This window comes from Dipodomys ordii, unplaced genomic scaffold (genome assembly GCF_000151885.1).
Source record: "Dipodomys ordii isolate 6190 unplaced genomic scaffold, Dord_2.0 Scaffold96, whole genome shotgun sequence".
Lineage (NCBI taxonomy): Eukaryota > Metazoa > Chordata > Mammalia > Rodentia > Heteromyidae > Dipodomys > Dipodomys ordii.
Genome location: NW_012267312.1, coordinates 1,364,068 through 1,381,161, shown reverse-complemented (window position 1 = coordinate 1,381,161; position 17,094 = coordinate 1,364,068). Strand labels below are relative to the sequence as shown.

General features: G+C 33.5%; 1 protein-coding gene across 1 annotated transcript in view; it reads left to right on the top strand.

Moving 5' to 3' along the window:
- Window positions 1–17,094, top strand: part of LOC105993437 (dystrophin-like) — a gene marked incomplete at its 3' end in the record, with an annotated part of 1,816,642 nt that overhangs the window by 443,092 nt on the left and 1,356,456 nt on the right. Inside the window, 1 exon segment of the mRNA XM_013026710.1 lies at window positions 10,867–10,959. Coding sequence (XP_012882164.1) covers window positions 10,867–10,959 — 93 coding nt within the window.

Sequence of the window (17,094 nt, the reverse complement as noted above, 5' to 3'; positions counted from 1 at the left end):
TGAAAAGACTATATATAGAGCTCCCCTATGATTCTGCAATCCAACTTTTGGGCATTTACCAAAATGGTCACAAACAAGGTCATACTAAAGCTGTTTTTCAGTTCCCTTTCCCCCCCTATCCTGACTTCTTTCAATCCCCACTTGAATTCTGCTTGCACCTTACCTCTGCAAATGCCACAGTCTCATTCTGAGTGATATTCTATGTGGTGCCTACTTAAGCATGAAGTTATTCTTGTTATCAATAATTTATCTGGAAAACCACTTATTAAGAAGAAATTACTTCTAAGTGCAATGATACCCTCATTACATTGTTTGTGGAGAGCAAAGCTCATTGTAGTAAAGTTGACCGTGGTTTCAGAAAGCAAACAAAAAAAAGTACAACAACCTGTGCAATTGGAAGATATTATCAAATGGTGGTTATCATTGTCTCTATATCAATTGTAGATGAAGAATATATATATATATATATATATGTAGCTTTCATTTATTTGTAACTTACTGAAGATAGACAGCAAATCTCAGATAAGATAGTCATTCTATGGACCATAAAGTCATTCTATCATTTCTTAATCCTCCTGCACTATTATTTTTGAACAATCCCCTTCCTGAGGCACTCTAAATTCATTTCTACTGTTCTTTCTCCCTACTGACTCAAATGAAAAGAGATGAGTAGTATTTAATGAGTAATATCAACGAGAAGAGTTCATTTATTTATAACATATTTTCTTAAATATGACTTTCACTCAACGCATTTTTTTCAATCAAATACTTTTGTTACTCATTTGGTGTCCAGTTGCACAATAGTTCAACTACTAAAATAATTTAGCAATGTCACTATGATAATGATTTTTTGGTGGTACTAAGATTTGAACCCAGACACTTAAGCTTATTTGGCATTCTTGCTCACACCTGGTGCTCTTCCATCTTACCCCTTCAGCCTTACTTTTTGCTGATTTTGTGGAGATTAAAGTCAATTGGGTTTTTCTATCCTGATTGGCCTCAAATCACGATTCTCTGGATCTCAGCCTCCTGATTAGCTAGACTTATAGGTGTGAGCCATTTTTAGCCAGCTTGATAGGAAGATTTAATTATATGAGGGCTTGAAAAATTGCCTTCTGGATTCATTCTGATCTTAGTCTGCTTTTTCATGCAAAGAAGTTTTCCAGTTGGTATTTTCTTTTAACCTCCCAAGATTTCCATCGTTATAATTTATAAATTAGATATCTTTTAAAGATTCTTAAGAAATGTAGTATGGCAAGATAGCCAACATATCTATAAACAGGAGTTTATTGATTTAGTATGATTTAATATTAATGGACACACTGTAGAGATCATAACTATGTTCAACATGCCCCATCACCAATTGCCACATGGTAGCAAGGTTTATTTATTTATTTATTTTAAAAATTTCAGATGTACAATTTGAAATGGCACAAATCAAATAAAATCATAGCTGCACATTATTAAGTCACAGATCCAAAATGAGGTTTCTTTTTAGCCTACAGTGAACATTCAGATGTCAGCTATGTTCAAGTCTTCACTTAATCATATCACTGAAAATTGTCACTGAATTAGATTGAATGGTTGTCAAATGTCACTGATCTGAAAAATGATATAGTGCTCACTCTTGCTGGCATATGATCTTAGATAAAGAGGATTCGAAACTGTTCTTTAAAACTGCTATTTTATATGCCCTTTATTCAGAAGCTTAAATAACATCTAATATATATTTGCACTATGTCAGAACATAACATCTTTCTGTGAATATAAACTATTTCTTTTAACCAGTCATAAAATTAGTTTAAATGTAAGTTCCAAATTTTAAAGATAATTAATGCTAGACAAACATTATTTTTTCTTTAAATTTTTAGTACTTGAAATAGGTGAGTAAAATATTGGTATATTATAGATATTCATTCTCAAAGAGCAAGAAGAAGTAAATAGGTTATCTCTGTAACTCATCAGGTATAGCTCTTTTGCCAAATAATTCCATAACTTTGTATCTACTAAGTAATCTGTGAAGTATGCTAATAACAATAATAATTCTCATAAAACACTGTTCTGTAGACTATTAATATATGCACTAGTATATTTTATAGTGTATAAATTTATACTGAGATGCAAAGATATTGTTACTATTACCATTTTGTCCCTTGAACTCAAGGTTCAAGCTTAGAAAGCCCTGTTTATATTAAAAGAGCATTCTAAGCTGGGCAGTAGTGGCTCACATCTATAATACTAGGTCCTCTGGAAGCTGAAATCCGAGGATTGTGGTTCAAAGCCAGCCCAGGCAGGAAGCCTGTAAGATTCTTCTCTCAGTTAATCACAGACAAAGACAGAATTGGAGCTGTAACTCAAGTGGTAGAGTCCTAGTCTTGAGCAAAAAGTTAGTGCCCAGGTCCAGAGTTCAAGCACCAGTACTCGGGGGGGGGGGAAGGAACATTCTAACTAGTGGCTTATGCCTGGTAATGCTAGCTACATTGGGGGTTGGAATCAGGAGATTGTGGTTCAAGGCCAGTCCAGACCAAAGGTTTAACACAACCAATAGTTGGGCTCGGCTCAGTGGTGTGCATCTGATATCCCAGCTATGGTGGGAAGTATAAATAGGAGTCTCAAAGTCTAATCTGACCTTGACAAAATACAAGACCCTATTTTAAAAATAGGTAGATTATACACTTGAAAACTGAATGACAGGAAAACAAAATATATTTGTAAATCTTTGTCCTTAACCTCAAATGTGTAGCATAGGGCAGTTATAGGTACCATTAACCATAAGGCATAAGGCAAGTAGCCAAAATATTTAATAAATATTTATGTATAACTTAAAACACTGGAGTTGAGGACATTGTCTTCATAGTGAATGCCTAGAGTTATCCCTTCTGGTACACTCTGGGCCAAAAGAGGCTTTTAATATATTTTTCTATAGAAATCTGAACTAAATAAAAATACAATCTTTGCAATTTGGGGATTTGTTAGATAGTAAAGAAAAGCTATATTGAAAAATGTGGACTTCAATGGCAATGTGGCCCACACTTTGCCTTATATATATTGTCAATCTACCACTTAATAATAAAAGATTCAATTCATGTGTGTCTCTGAAAAAAATAGGTGTGATTTATGCCTATAACTCTTAAAACTTTAAATAGTATAAATCTTATATGTGGGTTTTATTCAGAAACACACTTTGCAAGACAGTGAAACTATTTTGCCTTTCCTTCATTTGTGATCTTTTAAATTCATTATGTTTAGAATAATTATGTAAATACTTGAGTTTGTCTTAAATATGGAGAAATCTCTTTAGCATAGCTACACGATAGCATACTTTTATTTAAAAAGCACTTAAACATGTTTAAAAAGCAAATGTGTTCATCTAGAATGTTGAACAGAACTTCTCTGATGATTTACAAGTAGGGAGAAGGAAATGCATAAATATGAGAATATCAAGTAGATAAATGGTGTAAGTATATGTGGGTGAAGGTTAGGTGTTGGGTGTGGGGATATTTATACAATCAGGTCAAATGCTTGGTATTTCCCTAACCATAAGTTATTGTTTCAAATTTGTATTAGGAAAATTGACCCAAACTTAAAAAAATGGTATCTTATGATCCTTTTATTTTATTTTTTATTCTTCATGAAAATCTTTTTTTATGAGATTTAATTTGCAGTGTTTGGTTAAACACACAGCAAGAATAATGAGTAAAAACATGCTTACACTTATCTCTTTCTCCTTTCTAATTCAAAATATGATCAAATTTTATGCTGTCTATTATTGAAGAAAAGTGAATACTCCTTGGGATATATTTGAAATGATGAAATCATCTGGGAGAATCACATATTTTGAAACAACTGTGAGAAATTTCCTCTCTCTTTGCCTAATTTCCTTTGGCTGAATAATTCAGGCAGGACTGTTTGTCATTGTTGCCTGTAGCTCTGATATGTAATTGTGTAAAAAGCCAAAGAAATACAGGTACCATCTACTATAAAGATGATAATTTCTCTATTAAATGAGATAAAATTTTCTAAAACTTCTAAGTAAAAACTATAAATGCTTAACTACTTCGTTTAAACCACAGCTTTGAATTCCTTTAATAACCCTAGTATATAATTACTGCTATCTACTGATACAAAACATTGATATACACATAGAAGCTACACTTATCAATGTATATGTCATGTCATTTTTGTTTGTTTACTACATAGATACATAATTACTGACTTAAACTATAGTTTGTAGCAGTTTTAAATTTTGCCTAGCACAGTGACTTAGCAATTAAATTGTTGAATTTTTTTCAAAAGACACAGTCTCACAGCATGTCTCAGAAAAATAGGTAAACTTAGAAAAAATAGGTTAAAGTACATTGTATAGTTTGATGATTAAGCACAACTTTGTTCATAGCTAAACGGTAAGAAATATGGCATTATAACAAAAATATGTCAGATTTTGGTGTCACAGTGGTTCAGTATGGTAATATGAGGCAACCGGTAATACTATAATAGCCATTAACAATACATAAGTTTGAGGCATGACCACTTTACAGTCTTTATAAGAAAGGAAATTCAGCAAGAGATAAAACATAAAGTAAATTTGGGAGGGATGTGCTGGTATCAGGGCCTGAACTCAGTACAGGCCTAGGTACATCTCTTAGCTTTTCATGTAAGGCTGGCGCGCTCTGAGCCACACCTCTATCTATGAAGTTTTTTTTGGTGGTTAGTTGGAGATAAATGCACTTTCCTGCCTGGGATGGTTTCAAACCATGAACCTTATATCTCAGCCTTCTGAGTAGCTAAGATTATGAGGTACTACTGCCTGGCCACAAAATAAATCCCATTTCTACATTATGGCATGTAAAATTTATTAATGAGGTACTCCATGACAATTTCTCAAGCTACAATTAATGAATTATCTCATTTTAAAATTGGGTTTCAGCTATGATCTTTTGAAAACTTTGTTTGACTTTGATATTCTGTTTCCCTCTTGCTAAAAAGGATGTAAATGAAAATGTAGAGAAACTATTGGCAAAATTTACATACTGAAATATTCTGTGATGAGGTTGTAGGCACTATGAATGCCATGTTCAGAGAAAATTAGCTTTGAAAGGTTTTTTTTTCAAAAGATATATATATATATATGATAAAAAAACCATAATGATAATTACAATCATGGAACAAATCCATTCCATGATGGCGCTTGGAAAAAAATCCACCAAACATGTAAACCTCATTTAATTCTAATTAGGGAAAATGAGAATAAAAGTGGACAGGATTACCAATGAGAAAGGATATATAACAACATTTACAGAAGTAACCAAGAGAGTACTACAAGCAATTCTATAACAATAATTGTGAAAAACTCTGGGAAATGGATGATTTTCTAGTACAATGCAAATTACTAAAATTGAGATAAGAGTAAGTAGAAAATTAAACTAGCATAATTACTTCAAAAAGCATTTGGTAGGTTATTAGATATCCACCACAAATGTACCAAACTTTTTCACAAATGAATTTAAGTGATTTCTATAAATTCTGTTATTCCAGAACACATAAAAAATAAGATTGCACAATTACTTTTGCAATGCAAGATTAACATTAGTAGCAGCACTCAGAAGCCATAAAATTAAATTATAGATTTGGAGCAGCAGTGGCTCACTCCCGTAATCCAAGTTACTGAGGAGGGTGAAATCTAAGGATTGTTGTTCGAAGCCACCCCTAGCAGGAAAGTCCATGAGACCCTTATCTCAAATTAACTACCAGGAGTGGAACTGCAGTTTAAGTGGTAGATCACTAGCCTTGAAGAAAAATGCTCAATGACAATGCCTAGCCCCTGAGTTCTAGCCCTAAAACCAGCAAAGAGAAAGAAAGGGAAAAAAAGAAAGAAAGAGAGAGAGAGAGAGAGAGAGAGAGAGAAGGAAGAAAGGAAGGAAAGAAAGAGAGAGAGATAGAAGGAACAAAGGAAGGAAGGAAGGAAAGAAGAAAAGAAGGAAGGAAGGAAGGGAGAGAGAGGGAGAAGGAAGGAAGGAAGGAAGGAAGGAAGGTAGCAAGGAAAGAAGAAAGGAAGGAAAACAAAAGGAAAGTATCAACCTTCTCAAGGGGTGACATTGATCAAGATGCACTGTATTAATAAACTGCTTTGATGAATGGCAACTCTTTTGTACAAGTACTTAAGGACAATAAAAATATTTTTAAAAGACTAAAGCTTAAAAATAAATGTGGCTTACCATATGTAAATTATCAATAAAATAGAAAAAGACAAAGCCATTTCAAATACAAGGTATTTTGCAAATGCTATATAATAAAACTATTATAGAAGACAAAGAAAACAAAGTACTCTAGAGAAAAAATAAGTTAAACCTAATAGCAGATGATCCACAGATGAAATTTTAAGTTAATCATATGTTCAAATATAGTAGAAATTACAGAAAACAACAAAGTGATATATTTCTATTCATCAGACAAACAAAACTAAAAGGCAGAAATAAACGATTGCTATTTAGGATATACCCTAATTTTATCTGCTATTGGTTAAAATAGAATCCATTTTTAATTTATATGGGAAAAAATTTACTAATTTTGTGCACACATTTATTGATCAAGCAGATACTTTGCTAGAAATTAGTATTACAACAATATGAATATTGATTCCGAAGATATGTGTATATTATGTGTGTAAATATATATATAAATTGTATGTCTATAAATGATATATATGTATATGATGACCATCCCTGCAATGTTTAAACTTGTAGGAAAGCAAAACAAAACAGAACAGAATGAAGCTCTAGAAACAAGGAATTATTTGACCACACAATAGTGCACCCAGAGTATAAAATATACAGTCATCAAAATTAATTTCATAAATAGTATTAAATATAATCTGTATAGTATTCTTTTATGGAAGGTAAAAACCATATATTTGTGTCTACATAAAATCACACATGCACACTCATACATGCAATGGTCATATAAAGGAGGAGCATGAATACATGAGTTTTTGGAACAGATTTGGGGAAAACTTATGGGAAGAATGAGGAACAAATAAAATTCAAGAGTGGTAAATACAAAAAGCCAGTCAAGTATTTGTGCAAATGAAATATTTCTGTGTATGTGAATAAAGAGGAAGTGGCGCTGTGGCTTAAGTGGCAGAGCACTTGCCTTGAGCGCAGGGACAGTGCCCAAGCCCGGAGTTCAAGCCCCACAACCGACAAAAAAAAAAAAAATCTCGTGAATAAAGAAGTTAGAGCTGGATATAGTATCTCACATTTGTAATTTCAGCTCTCGCAGAGGCAGAGATTAAGAGAATCAAAGTTCAAGGCAAGCTGAGGAAAAGATAATGAGAGATTCTTTCTTAAAAAAAATCGAGATTCAAAGCCAGGCTGGGCAGGAAAGTTTGTGAGACTCTTATCTCCAGTTAACCAGCAGAATACTGGAAGTGGCACTGTGGCTCAAGTGGTAGAACACTCACCTTCAGCTTAACAGCTGAGGGACAGTGCCAAGGTCCAGAGTTCAAGCCCCACGACCAATGAAAATTGGGATTGTTGATATTTATGTCACATTTTGTCACGTTGATGTACAGAGGGGTTATAGTTTCATAAGTAAGGCAGTGACTACATTTCTTGTCTAACTTGTTACTCCTTATTTTTCTCCCTCTTTCCCTTTCCCTCCCCATCCCTCCCACAAGTTGTGCACATCATTTCTAACATGTTTTCTTGTGAATGTCACTGTTGCACAGGTTTCACCTTTGTCCTTTGTCTCACCATTTTGTTTTTCCCTTTCCCTTCTCTAGTTCAGATAAACGTATATACAATACCCAGGGTACCAAAATTGAATACAGTGACAACAGGAGGAAAAACACAAAAGAAAAAAGGAACCACATAGGATATTGAGGACAACAACAACAAAAGACAGATGCTGGAGGGGTTGTGGCCAAAGGGAACATTACTACACTGTTGGTGGGAGTGTAAACTTGTTCAACCATTCTCGAAACAGTATGGAGGTTCCTCAAAAGACTCCACATAGAGCTCCCCTATCACCCAGCAATCCCACTTTTGGGCATTTACCCAAATGATCACAAACAAGACCATACTAAAGCTACCAGCACTATTTTGTTCATCACAGCATTATTCGCCATAGCTAAGATATGGAACCAACCCTGATGCCACTTAGTAGATGAATGGATGATCAAGAAAATGTGATATATATATATATATATATATATATATATATATATATATATATATATATATATATATATATATTCTATGCTTGCATCAGAAGAATGACACCACCTAATTTGTAAGGAAATGGAAGGGCTTAGAAACAATCTTATTAAGTGAAGGAAGCCAGAACCAAAGAAACATAGGTCCCATGGTTTCCCTTATTTGTAATAATTAGTATATATGTAGGATAATCTTAGCAGATGGGCAGAATGGCTCAATAGGTGAGTACATATGACCATATAAGATGATGCTAAGCAAAATGAACTCCAAGGCATGGACACGAGGGGTTGTTATTTTTTTAGGGGGGGGGTTAATTTTTTGAACTCAGTATATTTTAGATATAAGGCCCTTCTAAAAATATTTTCCTATCCTGTGGGCTTTCTATTTATCTTGTTAGCTATGTCCTTTGCCATTGGTTGACTAGGAGACCTGGTGTTTCCCCTACTCTTCCTTTAATATCTTCAGGTTCAACATCACAGGCCATAAAATAAATGTAAATCAAACCAATATTGAGATTCCACCTCACCTTAGTTGGAATAGCTATTATAAAGAAATTTAAAATAACAAATGCTGGTGGGATTGAGGCCAAAAAGAACTCTGAATGTAAACTTGTTCAGCCACTCTGGAAAGCAGTATGCAAGTTCCTTAAGAGACTAAACATAGAGCTTCCATATTACCCAGCACTACCACTCCTGGGCATTTATCCAATAGAACACACAAAGCAATTAGAACTACCATGTTTATTGCATGATTATTTACCATAGCCAAGATAAGGAGTCAACCCAGTCCCAGTGGAGGAATGGGTCAAGAAAATTTGATATTTATATTCAATGGAATTCTGTGCTTCCATCAGAAAAAATGATATTGTATCATTCATAAGGAAATGCAAAGACTTGGAAAAATTATATTAAGTGACTTAAGCCAGTTCCCAAGAAACACAGGTTTCATGGCTTCCCTCATTTACTGTAAGTTGAATGTGCCTACTGGATGGTTAAAAGTAAATATACTTGAACATGATAAATTATAAAGTTTTTTAGACATTCATACAATGAAGCCAAGGGAGGATGTACATTCATAGGAGTGTAACATAAAGGCTCAATATCTATCATATAAAAGAATATTTTATGAAATGAACTCCAAGAAATAGAAATGAGATTTTTGTGGTTGCTGCTGCTGTTTCTGTTGTCTTATACTTTTGTCGTGTTTGTTAATTTATTTGTATTTGTGTAAGGGAAATGGAGGGACAAAGTGTGAACAAATACAGCAGTGGTACTTACTAGGCACTATGTTGAAAATCAACAATACAACGTGTAGGTGAGGATGGGGGGAAAACTGTGAGAAAGTTGAGAGAAGGGTGACATAGTTCAAAAAACAATGCACTTATTACCTGACATGTAAGAAAACATTACCTCTACAATAACAAAATATATTAAAAATTACATGTTAATTAATAAAACAGAAATTCACTTTAACATAAAAAATAAATAAAATTGGACAATGGTGGCAAACCTCTATAGTCTCAGCTACTTGAGAGGCCATAAACAGGAAGGCCGTGGTCAGAGTCTGGGTTCAGGCAAAATATGCATGAAGGTATCTGATACATAAGTAAAGCAAAAAGGACTGGGAAACACCTGCCTAGCGAACATGAAGGCATCAATTCAAATCCCAGAACCACTAATATAAATAAGCATAAGTAACTAAAATATTTTCATATTTCTAAATCTTTATTTCAACTGATACTTTAAATGTATGTATTTATAAATGAAATGCTATGTTTTAATTCATATATGTCATATAATGTTTAAGCAGTTAAATATATTTAACTCCTAAAACACCATTTCTTTTTGGTAAATTCTTTCAAAAGGTTCAAGAGTGAAAGGTTACATGGTAAGAAAGAAAGGAAGCTAGCAAGCTGAAAAAGCCAAAATAGCTTTATAACAGCCCTCTCTTCAAGCAAATAATCCAATTCTTTCAGACTTAATCTTCTCTTTGGTGATGGACATTAATCCCTTTTGAAGGTTATTACCTTAGTAACCTAGTCTTCTCTCACTGGTTCGACATTTGAAAGTATCTAAACATCAGGACATGAATCTTTAGGGGAAAAACCACACCGAACCATAGTTTGGAAATTTGCTTTGAAGAAGTATCTCTTCTCAATTTTGATTCTTAATTCCAGTTCTGTGTAAAGAGAAGGGAACAGGCTATTAGTTCCATTGTCATTAGAAATGTAATAGTTTTCAAATGCCCTAGATTGTCGTCAAATATAGTTACCCTTAATATAATAGCCCTCTCATAAGCTTTGTTTCAAATCTATCTGATGGAACATTGTCTTAATTTTAAGAATCTTTTATGAATTGTCACATTCTATATTTTATTTGGAGATACACTGGCCACTTTCATTTGTAGTAATCGGTTCATATGTTAAAAGGAATTTCAGTTCCTATCATGATAAATACATTAGGGGGTACTTGTTTGGTATGGAGAGTAAATTTACAAATGCATTTATTTCTATTTTGGGATTCTTTAAAAGTGCTGTAAAGCTACTAGGGCTCTACTAATAGCTAAATGTAATTGTCTTCAAATTGTGTTTCTTTTCACTTTTAGTCATTTTGTCTCTTTCCTTCAAATGCTCCCCTCCTTTTTTTAAAAACAGGTTGATTTAGTGAATATTGGAAGCACTGACATAGTTGATGGAAATCATAAACTGACTCTTGGATTGATTTGGAATATCATCCTCCACTGGCAGGTAAAATACTGATGAATGTTTCCTTTTAAATTAACATGTTGATTATCTTTTTCCCAGTTTATACCCTTGGCTTGCAATATAAACACATGCACCTTACGCAATAAAAAGCCATCTCCATAGTTCTACCTTTTAACTTGGTAAAATCTATGCCATTTGAGATGTTAAGAGTTTACTTTCAAGGGTATTTTCTTTTTTAAATGCTACATTTCTTAGTTTCATTCAAATACTGCATTTATAAGGCATATTATAGTAGGATTTTGCCCTTGCCTTGTGCACAAATTACAAGGTTCTGCTTCAAATCTTTTGAAGAATTCTAAACTGTCAACCCTTGTGCTACACAAAAATATACAAAACTACACTAAGCAGACTATTCATCAAAAACAAAATGCTTTGCTTTCTGTTTCAAATACAAGAAACTTCAAACTAGACACAACTAAGATTTCCTGTTGCATTTCTCTGAGATGTGACTACTAAATTCTTAAGATATTTTACATTTTCATTATAAAATCACTGACAAGTTTTGAACCATTCAGTCCTTTTTATTTACTAATCATTCTAATACTCGTTTTCTAATACTCGTTATCTAAGGATAAGTCAAAAAGACAAAACTCTAGTCATAAGTATTCAGAAGTATTGTAGGAGAAAAAACAAAGGAGGGGTAACAATGCTCTACAATGAGTAAGGTAATGTACTCATTACCTTACTCATGTAACTGTAACCCCTCTGTATAGCATCTTTACAATAAAATTAAATTTAAAAAGCATTTTCTAAAAATATGTGTGTTCTATAACTTTCCTATAAGTGACTGAAGATTTTTGTAAAGAGAAAGGCATCTTCCCGGTGGCTGTGACTCATGCCTATAATCCTAGATATTCAGGAGGCTGAGATCTGAGGATCAAGCAAGGGTCAAACACAGACTACTTAAGAAGTTCAGGAGACTCTTATTTCCAACCAATCTCCTAAAAAAAGTCAGAAGTATGGTAAAGCACTAGTGTTGAGAAAAAAAAATCTCAGTGACAGCACTCAGACCCTGAGTTCAATCCCTAGGATTGGCGTGCGCGTGCACACACATACACACACACGCACACACACACACACACACACACACACACACACATGGAAAGGCATGTTTTCTTTCAGTTATTCCTAAAAGAATGAGCTTTTTAAAAATCAATCCTCTGTATTTTCAATGTAAATTAATGCCAATGAAAGATGAGTAAGATATCACTATAATTATGAGCATACCTGCTATATACTCAAATGAGCATCACAGTCTGATTTTGAAATTGCAAAGTGTTTCTTCAATCACAGAGAGTAGAGTTTCTGAATGACTGCATTTATTTGACCTCTGTAAAACCGATGAGACTGATCTAAGAGAATATCTGCCAAACATTCAGTATAGAGAGCCATTGTTATATGAAAAATGTCCTATGAATGACACTGATTGCTTAGCACTTTTCTGTCATATGTTAAGAATCTAGAGGATACTTGAGATATGTTTGTTTTTTTTCACTAGTAGGGATTACTGTTTTTTTAAATAAAATTTCTCTATTGAGATCTAATTTTATACCATAAATTTACCATTCCTCAGTGTAGAATTCAATGTGTACCAAACTGGTTTAGTTCTTTCACTCACTAACTTCTCAAACATTCTTGAGCATTCTTGAGCAGGTTTTATTTCCTAATGAAGCTAAATTTTGGGCTATTTAAAGTTGTATTATTCATCCGAACAATCTCATTTTGGCACATTCCACCACATTAAGAAGATTTTTTTCTTGTATACTACATTCACTTTGTTATACTACTCTGTCTCTAGACAACTATTAATCTATTCTCTCTCTTTATATATATATGTGGCTTTTTGCATATTCAATTCCAGTGGTAACACAATATGTGTATTTTTTGTATAATTGTTTCACTTAGCATTGTGTTGGAAGTCCCTCTGAATTGTAATAGTTATCACAAGTTCATTTAGTTGAGTTGACTTTTAACTTGAATTACAAATTGGTCTTAGTCTACATCAAATAATGTGTAGGTCAGAGGTGGACATACTCAAAAAAGGGTCCATAATGATTTCCCAATCATGTCCATGCCTTTTAATTTCAGTTACTCAGTTAAACTACACTTCACAGCAATATGGGAAGAGTAGTAGAAAACCGTAACTACTGAATATAAAGAATAGCCCATGTGAGCCTCAGGTGAGGCTATGCTGGCACTTTCCAGACTTTTCCATACAGTATTGGTATAAAGAAAATCAACAAAATGACATACCCCATAATCATTGAACTACTTTCCTTCTGTTGCTCAGTGCTTCTTAAAATATCTTAAAGAAGGAACACTTTCTCCCTTAGTCCATGATATGTAAATTACTAAACTGAAACATAAAAAAGTGAAAAAATGATACACAAGCACTATTTACTTTTTATTATTAAGTGTAATAATAGTGAATAGTAATGAAATTGCCATAGAATTTTCTTGCACATTTGCAATTGTCTTACTTATCTTATGACCCCAGTCTGTGGACCACACCAAGTGGAACAGATAGATGTTGGTTGTGATAGAGCAAGGAAAAGAACTCAGTCAAATACAGATCTCCGAAAGGATTTATTAATTGAATTTATCTTCCACTCTTATCCTTTTTTATTTCCTCCAATCCTTTGTTATTACATGGAAAATCTCTCAGGGAAAGAATTTTACTGCTCTCAGGTCTGATATTTTCTTCATTTGCTTATGAGGACTCATTTTGAGGGAGTATAAGGAAAAGGGTAGCATTAGGAAAAAATGCTAGAAGGAATTTTTCAGTCTTTTCTTATCTGAAAACTCCCTTACGCACTGCTATTTTCACCTATGTCCTTGAATTGCCTTTTCTTGTGATTGCAAGAAGGCAGAGTTGGCTTTGCCTCTTTTTCTCTTCTAGCATATTGCCCTGTTCTCCCCAAATTACTAAACACTCCTTATACATTTTTGCTGTCGAACATTTAATTGAATCTCCAAAAATATTTTCACTATCATATATATATATATATATATATTATGATATAGAAGAAGCCCTTGAATCTCAGTAAAGATTAAAATCCTCCAGCCCATTTAATGCACTTTTCAGATTTATCCGATTAAGCTAGGCTTTAAGACATAAAAATGTAGGAATCTCTTCTTCCAGTGGCACATACTATGTTATTAATAGTGCTGCCCAGAACTTCTTCAACTTTTGAGAACTTGGGAATATCAACTCTACTTTCCAGTCATCGTTTTTTGCAGCTTCCACTTCAAATACAATTGTTAGGGTGAAAACTAATGTGTATTTTCAGGAGTAGGTGGCTTTGAACAAAGCTGTGATGCAGACAATGTGTGCTTGGCATCTTTCCATTTTTGTAAGTGCAAACCATCCTTTTTCAAGTGGTAAACTTGGTTCTGGCAATCAGCTGGAAATAAAACCAAATCTTAACAGTGGTGTACTAACAGAAATCAGATTTCCACATTTTCTGGCTGAATTACAGTAACTACTCAAGTAATTCACACAGTAAACTCTATATGTCATTTAAGCTTCATACAATTACAAAACAAATGGTTTTGCACTGCTGAACCTCTTCTCTATAAACACTTTCTTACCTACCAATTTCTGTACAAAATAGTTACAGCTCTCTTTTTTCAGCAGTGTGGTAGAGACTCCTTTCCATGTAGAATCTTCTTCCTACATCACTTTAACTCTAGTCCTTCACTATAACACATTCCAATCACAGGCTTGTTTCTATGATGTAGATTTGAGATAGAGATATTGTTTTTGGGACCAATAACTCATCAAGGACAGAGGTGGCAGCAGTGGGAAGAGGAAAAGTTACAGCTTTCATGCAGACCCAATACCCAACTTGCTTAACCCTGTAGTGACCTTGGTGCAAAATGACCCTTCAAAATGGTTCCAAGTGAAGCCAAAATGGCTGATTGTATTTATACATCTTTGTTTCATAAGCCACTAGATGAGGAATCCCCTGGAAAGAGTGAGACTTTGGGTGATAGGACTTGGTACTTCAGATATTTCCCAAGGGAATTGCCAGCTGGAATCTATCTGGTGACAATCCTTTTCCTGAGTGAAACTTTACATGATATATCTTCATGTTCATCACACCTTCATTTCCCATTTAATTCCCATTTTGTGTTTGACTGTTGTCTTTTCTATTTGGTTCGGTTTGGTTTGGGGTATCAAGGATGGAATCCAGGGCTTTATATATACTAACCCAGTGCTCTACCATTAAGATATAGTTCCAGCTCCTTGTTAGTAATTTTTAAAAATCAATGTTCATTGACATTTCACTTATTTCCTTTTTGTATAGATATTTATAACTTTAGCAGCTCTCTCAGTGCCTCTCTCTGTATATCTCTTTCACACACATAAATACACACACTCTCTCATACAAATATACACCCATGTGTCTTTTCAATTGATTCTCAGGGACCTTAAGTCCTGAAGTTAGGAAATTCTTTTGTTCACTTTATGTCCAGTGATTGCTTGATATCTGTCTTTTATGTAGGAAAATGATAAATGATTTTTACACATCATCCTTTATCTTTTTCACAGCAACATTTGCATCCAAGTAGCAATAATACCAATGAGCCTGAAGTTGATAAGCTGAATTAGTGACATAATGATGCTCAAAGTGCTTGAATTAAATACTTTGTTGTCTTTAAACATTATGTACATAGAAGGTAACCTGGAAAGCATTTCACAAATGAATCCCATCCATCACTGGAGATTTCCCTGACCACTGAAAATGCATCGCAACTGCTGTGCCGGTAGCCACTGATTCCAACCCTGGCACAAGACAGTTGTGCATAGAGATTATGCATTTCATACATGATAGGTTATTATGTGCAAAAGTGTATACATTATGTAATTATTTGACTTATTTTTTCACCAAGTAACTGTCTAAATGATCAGGTTATCAAGAGATCACAACAAACGCATGCAAAAATTCATATATTCAAATTGTTACTGTTTTCCAAAGTCATCCGAACTCTTTTTCAAGTATTTTAAAACTCAGATTTAATATTGTGTCCTGAAATTTGCATTGAATCTTTCACAAGAATATGAGTAGAACTCACAGTGTTAATACATGTATTTCCCCCAAGGTACTTGTTAATTTCTACATGAATGAAAAAGCAAAATACCATATTTAGGCTGGACATAAATATTCATCATTTGATCAAATTTTGATAGCATATAACCTTATACTTCTCAAACAGAGAAGTCCCTGGTGCTAAAGACTGATCAAATTTACTTAAATATACTGCCTTCATAAATCTCAGAAGGGACCTAAACTATATATTTAAAGTAGCATAGTAAAAAACTTCAGTAGAATATGTAGACAATATGTTCCATAATGAAATGTCCTTGAATTCTTGAAATTTATAAACATGCTTTAAATGAAGTTGAGCTTCAGATTATTTAGAGAAATGAAACTTTGAAATAACAATAAACTGTTCAAAAGTATTTGCACTTACCTAAAGCCTAGGAGAGAATCAAATGTACAGAAACCATTTAGTGAATATAAAATCAAGGCCACAGAGCTATCATTCTTAGTGAGAAATAGTTCTTTAATTTGTTGCTGATTTTAAAACAATTTAAACATTTGTTCTTTCCCTTTCTCAGTTCAGTCAAGAAACATAACTTGTATTATTTTGTTATAGTAGAAAACTAGATTTTATTTTACTATGTTGTAGATTTGTTGTAATCATATTTTTTGTGTAGAAAAAGAAGCCGAATCCTAAAAAAAGGTTTGGTAGCTTGCACATTTCACACAATTTACAAAGGAAAACTTTGAAGTACATTTTTTAAAAAGGCCTTTTCTCATTTACTGTGTTATTTCTCTTATTCAAAAAGAAAATCAGATTGAGTTTCAATTATTGGCTATCTTCTATGGCCTCACCATTGTAAATTAGAAAGGTGAGACAAAAAGCATTAAATTTATAATTAAATATGGCAGAATCTAGGAGTAATAAGTGGTACAGGCCAGCAACTGTCAAAATAGATTTCTAACCATTTAGAATTGATGTAGCCCTGGTAAAAAATCTATTCTTTCTCCATAGTAACTGGACTGAAGTTCTCACATGTTTTTACTAAAGAAAGAAGACATTCACATT